Below are 16,744 nucleotides of genomic sequence, written 5' to 3' on the forward strand. Positions count from 1 at the left end.
ACCCTCAAATTTTTATGAAATAAATAAATAAATCAAAAAAATTAAGTTTAAGGGTATTATTGAAATTCAAAAAAAAATCAAAATTCAAAATTTTAATTTAGTTGCCCTTTTTATTTTTTTTATTTATTTAAAACTCAATGGATTTTTAATTTTTTTTTAATAATGATTTTTGTCGTCAATTTTTATTAAAGTAGACTAAATCTTTTTTTATTAATTTCATTGTTTTTTAAACCAATTTGCAGAATTTACTTTTTAAAAGTTTTTTATTATATATTTTTTTAATTAAAAGAACATATCAATTATTGATGTACAATGCATGTATGGTCTATGGATAGAATAATGGGTCACATGACACTTGTATTATATATATATATATATATATATATTTATATTTATATTTATATGTCGATTAATATTTGTATATCAAATTATTTTGAAAATTTTATCCAAAATTGATCTATAATATAACACATAAGACCTCGTGTATTTTTATTTATATGATAGTTTTTAATTTATGTAAATAAATCACGAATCTAAATAATAATTACTCGTTAATTTAATTTCAATAATTGATTTGTTGTAATTTTATTATTAGTTATAATTATAATAGATTTATTTTTAATTTGTTTTTATATGAGTATGATAATAATTTAATTTATCAATTTGCTGGCATTAAATATTTAAAAGAATGTTTTGTAATTAATTAATTGAACGACCTTTTGGCTTTCTCAATATTAATAAAAAAAGGCAGCTTCTCTCAGCCTGCTGTTTTTCCTCGAGCCGCCGACCGAGCTTTTCTCCTTTTTCGTTGACTAAGTGACTGTCCATGGTTAGGTTAAGAAGTTGTGTTGTTTTTGGGAAATGAATTTGATCGAGACGAATGGACCGTAAATGAGAGTTAACACGAGACGTAATAGAAAGTTGGAGACACGTGGACGATATGGTTAGAATAGATGCAAGCAAACAAACTCAATCTCGACATGCGGGGTGAGCTGTAAGATTCCACGTTTGTTGGAGATAGTAATAAAGCATTGTTTATAAAAGTGTGGAAATTTCTCCCTAAAATACGCGTTTTTAAAAGCTTGAGAGAAGTCGGAAAAGAAAAGTTGACAATATCTACTAGCATGGGCTAAAGTTGTTACATGCGCTTTAGTCAAGAGACCGAATAGCTTCGAAGCTATTTAGAAGAGAGGAGCCCATTCACTTCTAAGGCCCAATCTCAATGTATACAAAATATATATTATATATATATATTATTATTATTATTTTAATGGAAAAAAGTAAAAAAAAAAAATGGAGTTTTTATATAACCGATTAACCTACAATATTCAATCCAAACTATAAAGGTTAGATTGATTTAGATTTTTTTTAGTTGGGTTGACATTTTTTTGGTCGGGTCTGTTGGATGATGGAAGTCCCACATCGGCTAATTTAGGGAATGATCATGAGTTTATAAGTGAAGAATACTAACTCTATTGGTTTGAGACTTTTTGGGGAAACCCAAAGCAATGCCATGAGAGCTTATGCTCAAAGTGAACAATATCATACTATTGTGAAGAGTCGTGTTCGTCTAACACGGTATCAGAGTCGTGCCCTAAAACTTAGTCGTGCCAATAGATTGGTAAATCCTCAAATATCGAACAAAGAACTCCTAAAGAAAAGGAGCCAAGCCCCTCCTCGAAGGCAGTAAAAAATGACTAAGACTCCAAAGGAGTCGAGCCTCGATTAAGAGGAGGCGCACTTTGTTCGAGGGGAGGTGTTGGATGATGGAAGTCCCACACTAATTTAGGGAATGATCATGGGTTTACAAGTGAGGAATACTAACTCCGTTGGTTTGAGGCCTTTTGGGGAACCCAGAGCAAAGCCATGAGAGCTTATGCTCAAAATGGACAATATCATACCATTGTGGAGAGTCGTGTTCGTCTAACAGGGTCAACACTAACAGGGTCAACACAACTAATTCAAAAATAGAGTTACGACCCAATCTTCTCTACCATATTCTTAAGATTCTTATGAAGATTAAGAATATTTGATGTTAGTGATACACTGTGATTTATGAATGTTTGATATTTTAGTTATTAATATAATATGTATTGTGGATAAGTATATTTTTTTAAAATCGAATTGTAACCATGATAGAGGTTGTGACACCTAGAGGAGTACATGAATGAACCGATACCACATCCAAATGAGAGCAGCCTTGAGGTTTGGATGACTAAAAAATGCTTAAAAGAAATTAAAGTTATTATTTATACCAACAGTACACCTCAATCCTAGAAACCTCATAGTTGAGTATACTGGAAGCCATTTTATATTAGGTGACATTCCGTGCATTTTTCTAGAATGCATGTGAGTAAGACATACCGTGTTAAAATGACTCGTGTTAGTCTATGAAAATAGTCTTTACTCTTGAAAAATGAGGAGTAGATAACATGCCCATGTTGCACGGGATACAAGCAAATGTCGAGACCAACGTGTCGAATTCGAATTCAAATTCAAATAATTTATTAACAAAAAAAACTAAAATAATTGCGAGAATATTTTCAAGCCAAACCATGGAATCTTGACGGGGGAATCAAATCGGATATAGGAATCAAGATGGACGGCTGTGATTGTCCCAGTTCTTATTCCAACGATAATGAAACCCATGTTCGAAAACTATACAATAGAAAGCCCAATATCGGTATCGTATTTATTTTTTATTATATAGTTTGATACCTTCATATTTTTTTTTATTATATAGTTTGATTCCATAGTCCACACGGTTTGCAAGCTTTCCCCACTCCCATATTTCTTGACTGATTATTTTCTAATCTAAATTATACACTAAGATCATATTCTTAGTCAATTTATATTGTATTTTATTTTTAATGGTTTAATTACCGCATTTTTAAATTAAAATGGATCCACACCTAATTCGATTTGTCCACTTTAATTTCGAGTGGGTTGGGATGATTAATTAATTTTAATTATTTAAGTAATCGAATTGTGTTTGACCGTCTAAAAATATCTTTCATATAATATGATTTTTTGTATTTAATATCATAAAATATTAGATTCCTCTTTTTAAAATATTTGCAAGAATATTGTCACGTCTTTATCATTCATATTATGACATGGTAATGTAATATGATAAAAAAAAAAATTATATATTTTTTTTAATTAAAATATTAATGCTATTTTTAGAATTTTATGGGTATTTAAAAAAATTGAAGGATATTAATTAATTTTTTCAAAATTTAATGGTATTATTGAAAGTAGTACAAGAGAGGTTAACTGTAGTGGAAGCCCATCGAAAATATGTGATCGATCTGAAGAACCATTGCCAATCAGCCAAAGAAACTCCTTCAAATTGGTGAGTATCCTGACGGATTGAGAAACCCGGGCAACCACTCCACTATGTGTTAATCGATATCGCTTCCAGGGCTCCGACGCCCAACGTGATATGAGAAGTGTTAATTCTCTTCTTCCTCTTAATAAAACATACTAAACGAATTGAATCAGATTCGTTTGCTCTCGTGCCCGTGCCCAGTTTTTAACACTCTCCAACAAAAAATATTCCACTGAAAAATTCCTTATCTTTTAGAAGGGAAAAAAGAAAAAAAAACTTTGATTGCTTGAACGAACACGCTTGTACGGTTAATACCTAGGTTTAAAATTTTCAAAACTCACGAGACAAATTCGAATAACTTTTATTCCGCTGAAGATCTAAACCCAACTTATGACACAAACACGACGTTTATACTTTTTTTCGCTAAAATGAATTTATATTAATATTCATTAAATGCGTCAACAATTATTCAAATCAGGATAGTTACGGTTAATTTAGCAACTAAACTATTATAAATTTGAAAAAAAAAAAAACTAAAATTATAGGTTAGGAACCAATTTCAAATTGAGGAGTAGAAAGGGAAAAATTTGAAGAGAAATAATTTTGGATTTTTTAATTATAAAAAATAAATTAATAATAATAATAATAATAATATTAAGTTTTTGGATGACGTCAGATATGGGAATGGGAGTTTCCCGTTTGGGAATTGGAATGAGATCCCTTTCTCACTGAATCTTAATCGAAATCCACTTCCACGTGTCACCACGCTGCTCTCCACATTTCCTCTTCGCTAAATTACTCTTTTACCCCTCTTTTATTTTTTCAATAAACGTTTAGAAAATGACCTTAAACGTAAATTAATAAATTAATACATTTCAAAAAATTTAAATTTTTAAAATTTTCAATAATACTAAAAAATGNACGGGTGTCACTCTTTTCTTAGTTCCCCCAAAAAAAAAAGTCACAACAATACAAGCATTAAAAAAGGATAATTTATAAGATGGTAAAAGACGATTTTGTCCATAACAATAAATCTTTTTTAAAATAGACTGAAACTATCTATTAACAGTTCATAGATTTTTATGTATAGGACTCTTTACTCATGAATAAAGATCAGAAAAAACATAGCATGTCACATGAGCGGAAGGAAGTTTCGAACCCTACTGCACGACGACGCCTTGTGAGCCGGGAAAGCGTGAATGCACTATAAAATTATGATTAAAAAATGGGTGGGTAGAATTAATATAAATATGTACGTTAAAAAATATATTAAAAAAAGAAAAGAAAAGAAAAGGAAGTCGAGGACATAGTTGTAATTTCAAGGTGCATTGGACATTCCACAATTTGGATGGATCAAGAAAAGGAGGTGAAAAGAAAGCTGAAAGCAAAAGCTTCCAATATTTACTTTCCCAAATTTTTCTCTCTGATTCTGAGTCTCTCTGCAAATCCTTTGCTTCTATTGCTCAAAAAGGTTCTTTTCTTCACTGTTTCCACCTGAAAGAAGAAAAGCTTGAGAATTTCTCCAAAAGCAGCTTCAATGGCGACAAACCTTTCTATTTCAGGTAACCCAATTCCAACACATTCGCTCTGATCCAAACATTCCACGCCGCAATGTCTCTTTTAGGGTTTCCCCTTTTATGGAGGAGAAGTCCTTCTCTCTCTTTCTCAATCCTCATCCATATCTCTAATTCCTGGAATTCTGTGAACTTCTGCTGAGATTGCTAGGGTTTCAGTGATTTCTCAGACGGTAACTGACTCTGCGATATTTCTTCTTCGATTACTCTTAACTCAGACCTTTGGCTGCTTTCGTCAGTGATTTGCGGTAGCATCCGTCATTTTTTGGGAACTCCGATGTTGAATTTAGCTCCCCTTTTCCTGGGATTTTGTTGACTTAAGATAAGGGTGGTGTTTTGCGGTGGAACCCTGGTCCTTCGATTTAGCTCGATTTTGTTGGTATTTGGGGAATCTTTGGAGAAGTATAGTTTTGTAGTTATGTGCGTGGGGTTAATTTATCAGAACTTGTGGGGGGATATAAATGGATGTTTTTCTCAACTTTGTAATGGCGGAGAAGGATAGTAAGCTTAGGAGTATTTGTTTTGGGCGCTGTCGGTGGATGGAATTATAGCATCGATTGCTATTTGATATCTGAGATTTTTGTTGATTATTCAATATGGAAAACCCCTTTCCATCCAAGGAGGAAGGGATGGGGTATTGGGGGCCTTCCAGAACTCAGGCCGATGCTCTGACTTTTACTGACGCTGGAATGAGGATTCCTAGTCCTGAAGATGTGCTCCACAGCTTCTCAGAGCTGATGAGTTTTGATTCTTATGCAGGATGGGGCAACAACTGTGCAGTAATGGATCCGGTTTTTACCTCTTGTGGAATTTCGTCGATTCCGCCAACGAGTACTTGCCCTTCTATGGAGGGCTCGACTTTCCCAGAAGGGGGGAGCCATGAAATACTTCCTCTGAATGAACTTGGTGGAGCTTCCATTTCCATGGCGAATTCTTTTACCTGTGGAGATGAGGTTACGTTTCAGCAGCCAGATACTGAATTTGGGGTATCTGATGTTTCGGACAACACAAATGAATCGGGTTCGAATTCAAATAACGTCCAAGACATGGATAGTTGTCTGATTTCTAGGCCGATTAGTTGGTCACTTGATGAGAGAATGCTGAGGGCATTGTCCTTGTTTAAAGAGTCTTCACCTGGAGGTATTTTGGCTCAAGTCTGGGTGCCTATGAAGCATGGAAACCAATTCTACCTGAGCACCACCGATCAGCCGTATTTGCTCGATCAAATGCTCACTGGGTACCGTGAAGTGTCGAGATGGTATACATTCTCTGCAGAAGGGAAACTGGGTTCTCTCCTTGGGCTTCCTGGTCGTGTTTTCAATTCCAAAATTCCAGAGTGGACATCAAATGTTAGATATTACAGTGAAAATGAGTATCTGAGAATGGAACATGCAATCGGTCATGAGGTTTATGGATCAATTGCCTTACCAATATTCAGTAATGAACTTGAAAGGTCTTGCTGTGCCGTACTTGAAGTTGTTACTACAAAGGAAAAGCCCAATTTTGATGCAGAGATTGACATTGTTTCCCGAGCCCTGGAGGTTAGTTCTTCACGTTCACTCAAATACTATAACTTCTTGGTGGTGAAGAGTATGAAGTACAAGGCACCATCCTTTCTATTAAATTGAAGGGAATTGACAGATTTTTTGGTTTCTGATTATTCGATTTGGGTTTTGACCTCCATCCAGCATGAAACTTAGAACTGTTTTTTGTTTTTTTTTTTTTGTTTATATTTTAAAAAAAATTATAAATTTATAAACTTCATTAATAAATATCATGTGAACCTTGAGGTAGTGTTTCAAGTTTTTATCACGTGGTTTCTTTTCGTTTCTTCTTGTTCTTTTTTATGACGAAGTTTTCTACCGCTAGGTAATATTTTCCTTTGGCATCTTAAACTTTATACGGATGCATATCATGCCAATATGCATAAGCATTTCGGTAAGGATAGGTATGAGAGCTCGTTGATAAGTACATGACATGGTTCTCTAAAGGTTGTACATGATTATAAGCAGTAACTAATTCATTCAGTTCGAACAACTCATCTTCTATGGAATTTTCTGTTCTCTAGTGATACTTTTCTAGCAGTCCACTTTTCTGAGTTTTTGAATAATTATATCATAGGGATTTATTGTTGCTGATATTTTTTTGGACCATGATTTTTGCAGATTGTTAGCTTGAGAACTATTGCACCGCCTCGACTATATCCTCAGGTAATATTGGCTGCAATATATGTTAATTTTTTCTGCAGTTTCCTTTTAGTAGTATGCAGATACTCTCAAGTGAAAAGGTTCCCTTATTGTTGGAAAAAGGTGATAACATTGTGGTGGTCATAGGAAAAAAAAAAGAAAGATTTCTACTTATATTGTTTTATTTCTTTTCAAATATAGTTTTAACATCTGCACCTTTACATCTTTAGTTATATCAATGGGATATTTGTTACAGTGTTTGAAGCAGAACCAGAGATCTGTATTAGCAGAGATAACAGATGTGCTACGCGCTGTATGTCATGCACATAGGCTACCTCTGGCACTCACCTGGATTCCTTGCTGTTATACCTTGCAAGCTGTTGATGAGGCTGCTAGAGTTCGTGTGAAGGAGAACGACGTCAGCCCAAAGGGGAAATCTGTATTATGCATTGAGGAAACAGCGTGTTATGTGAATGACAAAGCAACTCAAGGATTTGTGCATGCGTGTATGGAACATCATCTTGAAGAAGGACAAGGGATAGTTGGGAAAGCTCTTCAATCTAATCATCCCTTCTTTTATCCTGACGTGAAGGCATATAATATTAATGAGTATCCGCTGGTCCATCATGCACGCAAGTTTGGTTTGAATGCTGCCGTTGCAATCAGGCTGAGAAGCACATACACTGGTGCTGATGATTATATACTCGAATTCTTTCTACCTGTCAATATGAAAGGAAGCTCAGAACAGCAACTTTTATTGAACAATCTCTCTGGTACCATGCAAAGAATGTGCCGGAGCTTGAGAACAGTTTCAAAGGACGAATTATTGGGGGCCAAGGATCCTGATGCTGGATTCCAGAGTGGAATGGCTGGTAAGTCTGCAACTACGTCCAGGAGAAACTCACAGTCTACGGTTACAGACAGTGAAACAAGGGTATCTAACTCGATAAATGATGGAACTAAAGCCGAATGCCCTAAGAAGCAGGTTATTTTATTTCTGTGATCCTGTTTGTTGTTCTATCGTTCTATTTATTTCATTTCCTTTTATGTTTTATTTTTTTCATGTTCTATTGTTTCCTTTGTTGTTGCCATTTTGCCTTTTGTTTGTTAATCATCTCATTTTAACATTTCAATCTTTCATTTTTTATGGTACTGATTGCCCTCTAAATAAGGCATAAGGTCATTGTTTATTTAATTGCACAAAAAATATCTGAAATCGCCCTTTACTTAACAATGAAACAATTTGCAACAGCTAGGGTCTCCCTAGTTCTGTTAAGGCCATTTTAGGGGACTGGATCCAGTTTCGATGATTGATTGTGATTAATGTAGATATATGGTTGGTGTTAAATAGAAAATGTAGATATTTGGGGGGCGTTCAACAGAAAACGTTGCATCAGACAGTCTGATTGTACGTATAATTTGGACCTATCAAGAAACGTCTGTTTAATTATTACACTGATCCTATACAAAAGGATGAAGGTGTTTATCTGTCACAGTAAAATTATCTGCTGTGTACATCCTTGAATGTCTAGACCATCCTTAGCTNGGGTTTTCGGTTGAGGAGGAGAACGAAGCATTCTTTATAAGGGTGTGGAAAACTCTCTCTAGCAGACGTGTTTTAAAGACCTTCAGGGGAAGCCCGAAAGGGAAAGCTCAAAGAGAACAGTATCTGCTAGATGTGGGCCTGGGTCATTACAAAACTTTGATCACTCATTTTCCTGGTCACCTATCCATGGCCAGTTTGTTCTTTGATTGTTTTTAGTATAACTGTTCCTGTACTTAATTTAGAGTATAGGAACCGATAAGCTGAAGAGGCACACAAGACTGATTTTGAGATGGATAGCATTGTCTAGATAGGAATGTAGTATAAGGCTGCTGCATCCCCCTTTACTTTGAAGTGGCAGATGGGCATTGAATTTCAAATTTGTTGGGTCTCCCACATTGCGTGGTGCATTTTCCATTTCGACTATTGAACAGTATAATTTAGTTTACGGGTGAAATTTTCCGCGCCTTTTTCCTTGGTGCACATTTACAAACGGGTAACGGATTTATCTTTAACAGTTTCTTATGCATCTTATCCAGCAGACGACTAATGGTACACGGAGGCAGGCGGACAAAAAACGTAGCACAGCTGAAAAAAACGTGAGCTTTAGTGTTCTTCAGCAATATTTTTCTGGGAGTCTCAAGGATGCAGCGAAGAGCATTGGTGGTGAGCCTGCGGATTCTTTCTTTCAGTTTTTGTTTCATTAATAACTCAAAGTATAGAAAAAAAGACGAAAAACCAATGACCAATAAACGCTGGACGACCGAACAGAATTAAAAAAAATGATCCCAGCTATTGTGATCGAGGACGATGGGTACTTGCTAACAACATTAGAATTTTGCAGTATGAACTAGAGATGAAAATCTACTAACCTTTAACATCCTCTCATGACTTGCATAGATCAAAATATTTATAAGAAATATTTCAAGTATGTTCGTTCTAAAGTAGATTACACATTTTCAATGGCTTTTACAGTTTGCCCAACAACCCTGAAAAGAATATGCAGACAACATGGGATTCTGAGGTGGCCGTCCCGTAAAATAAACAAGGTAAACCGTTCGTTAGGGAAAATACAGACGGTTCTCGATTCTGTGAAGGGGGTGGAGTGTAGACTGAAGTTTGATCCAACTACAGGGGGTCTTATGGCAGCCGGTTCTCTTATTCCAGAGCTCAATGGGCAGAACAGTCCTCTCTTCTCTGATAACAATCCATCTATAATAAACCTCGAGCCGTTACCTCGGGATGTAAATTCAGTTCCTCCTATCCCTTTCGATAGTCAGAACCCCGCCGTGAAGTTGGAAATGGACGACCAAAGAAACTCGTCGAGGAGTGTTCTTATTCCTGAGAAGGAACCCAGTGTTTGCCAGCTTGATTGTGGTGAAGGTTCAAAGTCCACTGGGTTAGATGCTGCATCATGCCAGCTTTCTGGCCTGGATGTGATGGATTGGGATGTCCCAGGGAATGCCGCAGGTTGTATTACTGCTAAAAAAGGCAACGGATTGGATTTTGTTGAGAATAATTTGAGGTCATGCTCTTTTGGGGCTGCCAACGGGGTGGGAACCATGTGGGAAGGCAGCGATGGAATGAATGAACATTACCAGCCAACTACTTCAAGCATGACGGACTCATCAAATAGCTCTGGCTTATTGATCCACGGGAGTTCGTCCAGCGGTCAGAGCGTCGAGGAGAGGAAGCATTTGCAAGAAAAAACTAGCTGTGTTGACAGTGATTCAAAGATCGTTGTAAAAGCTTCATACAAAGAAGACACGGTTCGATTCAAGTTTGATCCGTCTTTAGGATATCTCCAACTCTACGAAGAAGTTGGCAAGAGATTCAAGTTAAACCAGGGGACATTCCAGCTCAAATACCTCGACGACGAAAAAGAATGGGTAATGCTAGTTAGCAATTCAGACATGCAGGAATGTCTTGAGGTGATGGATGAGATCGGCACCAGAAACGTGAAGTTTCTCGTACGCGATATCACATGTGCCGTGGGCAGTTCTGGCAGCAGTAGCTGCTACCTATCTGGAGGTTCATGAAAAGCATTTGATACCTCCACAGTTCGATAAAGACTCGACCATTATTTCTACAGTATTTCCTTCAACAAGTTGCTGAGAAAGGAAGGTCAATCATGCCACCGCACTCGAGACCATCACGGTTCTCAATCGGGAGCCGATACATAGAAAGTATCTTCATATACATCCTTTCTCTTCCACACTTTTTGATCTCTTCTCTGTTTTCAGGCCTCTCAAGGTTCTGAAAGTTGAAAGCACTCCAACGTTCGGGTCGAGTCAAGGTGAGCTCACGGACTCATACCGAATTAGAATCACGGTCGTTCACTCGTAAGTCGAACAGCTTTGTAGATGAAAAATTAGGAAGCATCCTGTTTCAAAATGCCTGTATCTTGTAATCATGTTTGCATTACATTAGTGAAGAGGTGATAGAAATTAGTTTATATCCAATATGATTATTTTTTGGTGTAATGTAAGTTCTAAATAAAGTTTGGAATTGGTAGCTGTGGTATCTGGACAAGGAAAATAATGTAAAAATTGTTCATCTTGGTGAGCAGATTTGACTGATTCTTGCCAATCATTCTTCATTAATTGGTACCCTAATTGTCATGTTCAATTACTAATGAATGAGGGGGACATAAAAAGAGACAATCTTCCTAGCTGTTGCCTCCTGGTTTCTTGGAGTTTTCCTTGGTAGTACAGGGGATCCTTCAGGTCAAAACAAAACAAAACAAAAAGGACAAAAGTGTCATTTCACTTCTTTAATATAAAGTTCTCGTCTTCGAATCTCAATTGTGCTGGATGTGGTGTATCATAAGGGATTTGCCTTTCTTATTGATTTCGAACTCAGGACGGGCTTTTGGAGTTAACTTACCCTCATGGAATCACGACTCTTTGCCCCGGCTATTGTAGCACAGAGAAAAGAAGTTTATGATCTGTAGACTTTCTATTTCTACACAGACATTGCTTCATCGGATTTTCGCGCATTGTGAACAATTTCCCACCGCCTCCCGTAGGAGTTTGGGATATGACTCATTATTTAATAATGTTCTCGATTTTTGTTTGATAAATTTATGCTAGTTTCTTTTTAATGTTTTTATCAGGGTTATTTATTTATTTTTAAATAATTCAATTCTTAAATCAATTTTTTTAGTTATCAAAATTTTGCTTCTTTTTTTTCACTTATTAAATATCTAAAAAATTTAAATTTTCTAATTTATATTTCTAAAAATAAATAATTATTATACAATACTTGATTTTTGTTGTTTCCAAATTATTTTTACATAATTTTAAAAATACTTTCTAAAAAATGAGAAACAAAAATAAAAATATTTGTTGGAAAATTTTAAAATAATTTAATCTTCCGAACTTAAAAAAGGGGAAAAAAAAATTAGAAAAAGAGGGTGAAGCTGCCGAATTTGGAGGATGAGACCGACTTGGAATCGGATATGGATCTTTCTTAGCAACAAAAATTGCCCATAAGCTGACATTTTTTCCTTTTTTGCTGTTCCAGACCCCTTGAGAGAAGATCTCTCCCCGTTTCTGATGCAATTTCTCACCGATTTCCATGGATTCTAAGCCTCAGCCTGCAGGTTTGCGAGATTCATCCCTATCTCCCACCCTTTTCTTTGTTCTCATCATTTCGATTATTGGAGTCTTTGAGGTCGGCTTGTGGTTATTGTTTTCTCTGCTTGGATTCTTGATTTCTTGTGGATTATATATTGGGTCTTGGAATTTGATGGATTTTCTTTGGCTAATTGGGTTCACGAAGGAGAGTTCAGCGTTTTAATCGCATACCCTTTTGTTCTTGGGTGATAAAACTCTCGTTTAGATTGTGTTTTCGCTGCTTCTCTTTGTTTGTATTAGGTTTGTATTTTCTTGTTGGTGGTGTGATCCCTCTTGTATCCAGTTTAGCGTTCTTGAAGGTGTCTGGTTTTGTGATATGTGGGTGCACTGTTTTGATCTTTGCGCTGCATGGATTTCAATGGATGAATGAATTAGGTTGTGCTAGATTGTGTTCATCTGGGGTAAAAGTACCGTTGTCTCTGTAAACAGATGAGATTGGATGAACTGTTGATGGATTTCTAGTGTTTATGTAGACGATTCCGCCTCGGCTTTAATGTTCAAGATTATGATATGAATCAATCGACACGCTAAGGGATGGGGGGAAATTATCTTGGTCTGTAATGGGAGCTGTTTCGCTTGTCAGTTAATTTTGTTTTATACCGTTCTTTTGATTATTGCAGCTTCTAATCCTCCCCCGAAACCCTGGGAACGAGTAGGGGGATCATCAGGTCCAGCACCTTTTAGACCCCCATCAGCTGGCAATACAAGCGACGTTGTAGAGGCTTCGGGGACTGCAAAACCTGGGGAAATTGTTTCTAGTTCTGATAGTACTGCTGCTATTAATAGGAACTCACTTGGCAGGCCTGTTCCAACACGGCCTTGGGAGCAAAACTATGGGAATACCAGCTATGGAGGAGGAGGAGGTTATGATTTAAATTTTTTCGCCTCGTTGCTACTGATGTTTGCTTTACCATGTGATATTCTTCCTCGGAAGCTGAGGTTATATCGTGTTTTTGTTAATGCAGCTTATGGTTCAACTATGAATAATTCTCTCTACGGTTCTGGAATGTATGGTTCGTCTTCTTATGGTGGAGGAATGTATGGTGGTGGAATGTATGGAAACAACAGCATGTATAGAGGAGGTTATGGTGGGCTTTATGGATCTTCTGGTATGTACGGAAGTAGCGGTATGTATGGAGGTGGAATGTATAACAGTGGCGGTCTTGGAGGTCCGATGGGTGGCTATGGAATGGGGATGGGTGGTCCTTATGGTGGTCAAGATCCAAATGACCCGTACGGTCCTCCCTCATCTCCTCCAGGATTTTGGATGTCATTTCTGCGAGTGGTGCGTGATTTACTTCTCTCTGTTATCGTCACCATTATTCATCTATTTTTGGTTGTTCTGATGTTTATTACCTTCGTATGTTCGTTTTTGTCAAGTTGACAGAATGCTTAGTTTCAAACGAAGCCTTGGATCGTTTTTGTACACGGCAATACTGTTTTTCCAAATATGATTTTCTTATATTGTGCTTTATTCTTCTGAAAGCGTTTATTTTTTACTAATTATTTCTTAAAACTTTTTTTCGATGACTTGAAATGAAAATTTCTGGATATCCTCGCTTCTTCATGAGGATAATATGTATTCGAAATAAAGACGTTCCCATATTCTATAATCTGCTATAGATAGGGGATAAGAAAACAAAAAGTACAATGGTCCTTATCTGGATGTATTTCATATTTCTGATTGCAAGTACCTGAGGGTCGTGTTTCGACTCCTGAAGTCTCGCCTTTTTTATTTCTGTGCAGATGCATGGTGTCGTGAACTTCTTTGGTCGAATATCTATTCTTATTGACCAGAACACACAGGCATTCCATATGTTCATGACTGCACTACTTCAGGTGTGCGTGTGCCTTTTGACTTACTACCCCTACTTTATAAATGTTTTGTAGATTGTGCTGACGGTAAAGATCATGAAAGCAACATTAATGGTAGATGTTTCATCATGAAAGTGGAAACTGGAATTTAGATCTACAGTGATGGTAGATGTTCAAATTTTGAAGTCGAAACATGAAAGTCAAAACGGGTATTTAAGTCCACCCATAATAAAGAAAGATAGAACACAAGAAGCTTAGTAGTAAGTCGTCTCATTGTCACCACTTCAACTTTTTTTTTTTTGAAAAAACTTAAAGATCAGTTGTTATAGTTTCTTGTTTCTTGTGGTTGTCACACATAAAATGTGAGATCCCACATCCGTTGGGGGGGAGAACGAAGCATTCTTTATATAAGGGTGTGGAAACCTCTTCCTAGCAGACGCGTTTTAAAAACCTTGAGGGAAACCCAAAAGGAAAAGCCCAAATAGGACAATATCTGTTAGTGGTGGGCTTTGGCTGTTACAAATGGTATCAGAGCCAAACATTGGGTGATGTACCAGCGAGGAGGCTGAGCCTCGAAGGGGGGTGGACACGAGGCGGTGTGCCAGCAAGGGCACTAGCCCCGAAGGGGGTGGATTGGGGGTCCCACATCGATTGGAGAAGGGAACGACTGCCAGCGTGGATGTTGGGCCCTGAAGGGGGGTGGATTGTGAGATCCCACATCGATTGAAGAGGAGAACGAAACATTCTTTATAAGGGTGTGGAAACATTTCCCAGCGGATGCATTTTGAAAACCTTGAGGAGAAGTCCGAAAGAAAAAACCCATAGAGGACAATATCTGCTAGCGGTGTGCTTAGGCTGTTACATAAAAACCTTCGGGATATTACCATGTTGTGGATTACATGATTTTTCTTTTTCTTTTTCCCCTTCAAGATCCGAAACAAGGCCCGAACAGAAGAAACACTGTGGTAGCTTAAGCTTTCTGGCTGCCGTCTTGCACGACACCATTTTTTTTTTTTTTTTTGGTTAAGGAACCTTTTTGCTTTGGATATCAAACTCAACATTTTATGAGATCAGTGGAATATAGCAAAGAGAGGGGGAAGAAAGCCACTCGCAAAATGAGGCTGCAAGAAACCCCCTCCAATCAGCCAAAATGTCAGCAGTAGTGTAATTACTTGTAATTAGCTAGCTGCTACCTTGAGCTATAGATGGTGTAGTTATATGAATTTTTCATAAAGAACGTACATCTACTCCCTATTTTATGATGCATTATTCCTGTGACAGCTTTTCGACCGCTCTGGTATGTTATATGGAGAGCTTGCTAGATTCGTCTTGAGACTGCTTGGGATTAAAACAAAACCTAGGAAGGTTCAAAATGTGGGTCCTGATGGGCTTCCTCTTCCTGGAGCCCCCCATCCCCATCAAGGCCAGAACTCGATCGAGGGACCGAAGGCCTCTCCTGATGTTCCATGGGATAATGTTTGGGGGAATGGTTCCCAGTAAACGAACAGAGTTGCTTGATATTTGAAGGTAACTAAGCTTCATTCTTTTCCTTCCTCAAGGCTTTATAATTAGTAAATATCTTCAAGAAATTGCCATCTCTGCAGCTTTTCGATTATTACAATACATGGAAGATCTTAACAGGACAAAGAACTGAGGTGATCCCTAGCCTGTAATAGCAGGAAGATTCAGCAGAGATCCCTGCCTCTGCCATGGCTTCGCCTTCCGTTACGTTCTTCGTTCTTCGTTCTGGAGTCTGAGAAATACCATAATATGAAATTGTGAACTAAGCTGTCTTTGATCTGGAATACAAGTTGGTTTTACTGGTTCAGTCTAGCATTATTATTTGTGCGTGATGGATGATTGATGATGAATAAAACAGAGGGAAAAAAGAAAAAAAAAAAGACTTATGGAGAGTGAGCATGTTTGAAATCTCTTCTTTCCTCTTTAATTAACGTCTTATGATTAAATGTTTGTGTTTATTTTACACGTTTTGTTCTTCAAATTTTAATAATATGTTTATATACTAACCAATATTATAAATAGTGACTAAAAAATTATAAAAAATAAAACTTGTTTGATGTTCGTAATCGATCTTAATGATATGTCGTGGCTGGTCTTATTGATATAATACATATGTAGAATTTTTTTGATACTTTGTCAAAAACAAACATGAATATATTCACATGTATAAGACTAGATCAATTTGATTTTGATTGAACCCAAATCCAAATCTTGATTTTATGAAGAATCTCGAAAAGGTCTCAACCTATGTTAGGGGCAGCACGTCACTCGGCTCCTCGATGAACTTCGATTGTAAAGACGCCAATCCGTGACAACCTCACAACAAAGAGTGAAATGCCAAGCCCCTTTGTATCTATTGATCGCTATCCATTTTTCTTGCAAGGTTAGGTAACGCTGTGATTCTTGCTCAGAAAAACAGAATGGAATTTCTCATTCAAGATCCATTTTTCTTGCAAGGTTAGATAACGCTGTGATTCTTGCTCACGAAAACAGAATGGAATTTCTCATTCAAGATCACTTCGAGAGCCATAAGAACAAGTCTATCTTTGGGGGTACTTTTGAGCTGATGTGTAATGGATCAAAGCAACCCTGCAAACTGAAACGACCCTTGGACAATGCAATAAATCACCGAGCCG

General features: G+C 37.0%; 2 protein-coding genes across 5 annotated transcripts; both read left to right on the plus strand.

The window, feature by feature from the left end:
- The first annotated feature begins 4,705 nt into the window (after positions 1-4,705).
- Positions 4,706-11,231, plus strand: LOC111790197 (protein NLP9-like). Of its 3 annotated transcripts, XM_023671043.1 has the most exons (6): positions 4,706-4,893; positions 5,665-6,446; positions 7,071-7,115; positions 7,348-8,076; positions 9,174-9,300; positions 9,610-11,231. In XM_023671043.1, the coding sequence occupies exons 1-6, from the start codon at positions 4,869-4,871 to the stop codon at positions 10,671-10,673; spliced, it is 2,772 nt and encodes a 923-aa protein (XP_023526811.1). In that variant the 5' UTR covers positions 4,706-4,868; the 3' UTR covers positions 10,674-11,231. The 3 variants fall into 3 exon arrangements, with proteins under 3 accessions (XP_023526811.1, XP_023526808.1, XP_023526809.1); XM_023671040.1 differs by having other exon boundaries at positions 4,706-6,446; XM_023671041.1 differs by having other exon boundaries at positions 4,707-6,446; positions 9,177-9,300.
- Positions 11,232-12,056: 825 nt separating this feature from the next.
- On the plus strand, positions 12,057-16,016 carry LOC111791210 (peroxisomal membrane protein 13). 2 transcript variants are annotated; one of them, XM_023672470.1, is made up of 6 exons: positions 12,057-12,238; positions 12,893-13,135; positions 13,238-13,557; positions 14,019-14,111; positions 15,369-15,614; positions 15,729-16,016. In XM_023672470.1, the coding sequence occupies exons 1-5, from the start codon at positions 12,214-12,216 to the stop codon at positions 15,585-15,587; spliced, it is 900 nt and encodes a 299-aa protein (XP_023528238.1). In that variant the 5' UTR covers positions 12,057-12,213; the 3' UTR covers positions 15,588-15,614; positions 15,729-16,016. The 2 variants fall into 2 exon arrangements, with proteins under 2 accessions (XP_023528238.1, XP_023528237.1); XM_023672469.1 differs by having other exon boundaries at positions 12,058-12,238; positions 15,692-16,016.
- The last annotated feature ends 728 nt before the right edge of the window (positions 16,017-16,744 follow it).

Source organism: Cucurbita pepo, chromosome LG03 (assembly GCF_002806865.2).
Source record: "Cucurbita pepo subsp. pepo cultivar mu-cu-16 chromosome LG03, ASM280686v2, whole genome shotgun sequence".
Lineage (NCBI taxonomy): Eukaryota > Viridiplantae > Streptophyta > Magnoliopsida > Cucurbitales > Cucurbitaceae > Cucurbita > Cucurbita pepo.

Coding starts and splice junctions, on each gene's coding strand:
- LOC111790197 (XM_023671040.1), top strand. CDS start 5,502: ATGGAAAACCCCTTTCCATCCAAGGAGGAAGGGATGGGGTATTGGGGG. Junction 6,447..7,070: donor TTGTTTCCCGAGCCCTGGAG/GTTAGTTCTTCA, acceptor TGATTTTTGCAG/ATTGTTAGCTTGAGAACTAT. Junction 8,077..9,173: donor CCGAATGCCCTAAGAAGCAG/GTTATTTTATTT, acceptor CATCTTATCCAG/CAGACGACTAATGGTACACG.
- LOC111791210 (XM_023672470.1), top strand. CDS start 12,214: ATGGATTCTAAGCCTCAGCCTGCAG. Junction 12,239..12,892: donor TTCTAAGCCTCAGCCTGCAG/GTTTGCGAGATT, acceptor TGATTATTGCAG/CTTCTAATCCTCCCCCGAAA. Junction 14,112..15,368: donor TCATGACTGCACTACTTCAG/GTGTGCGTGTGC, acceptor TTCCTGTGACAG/CTTTTCGACCGCTCTGGTAT.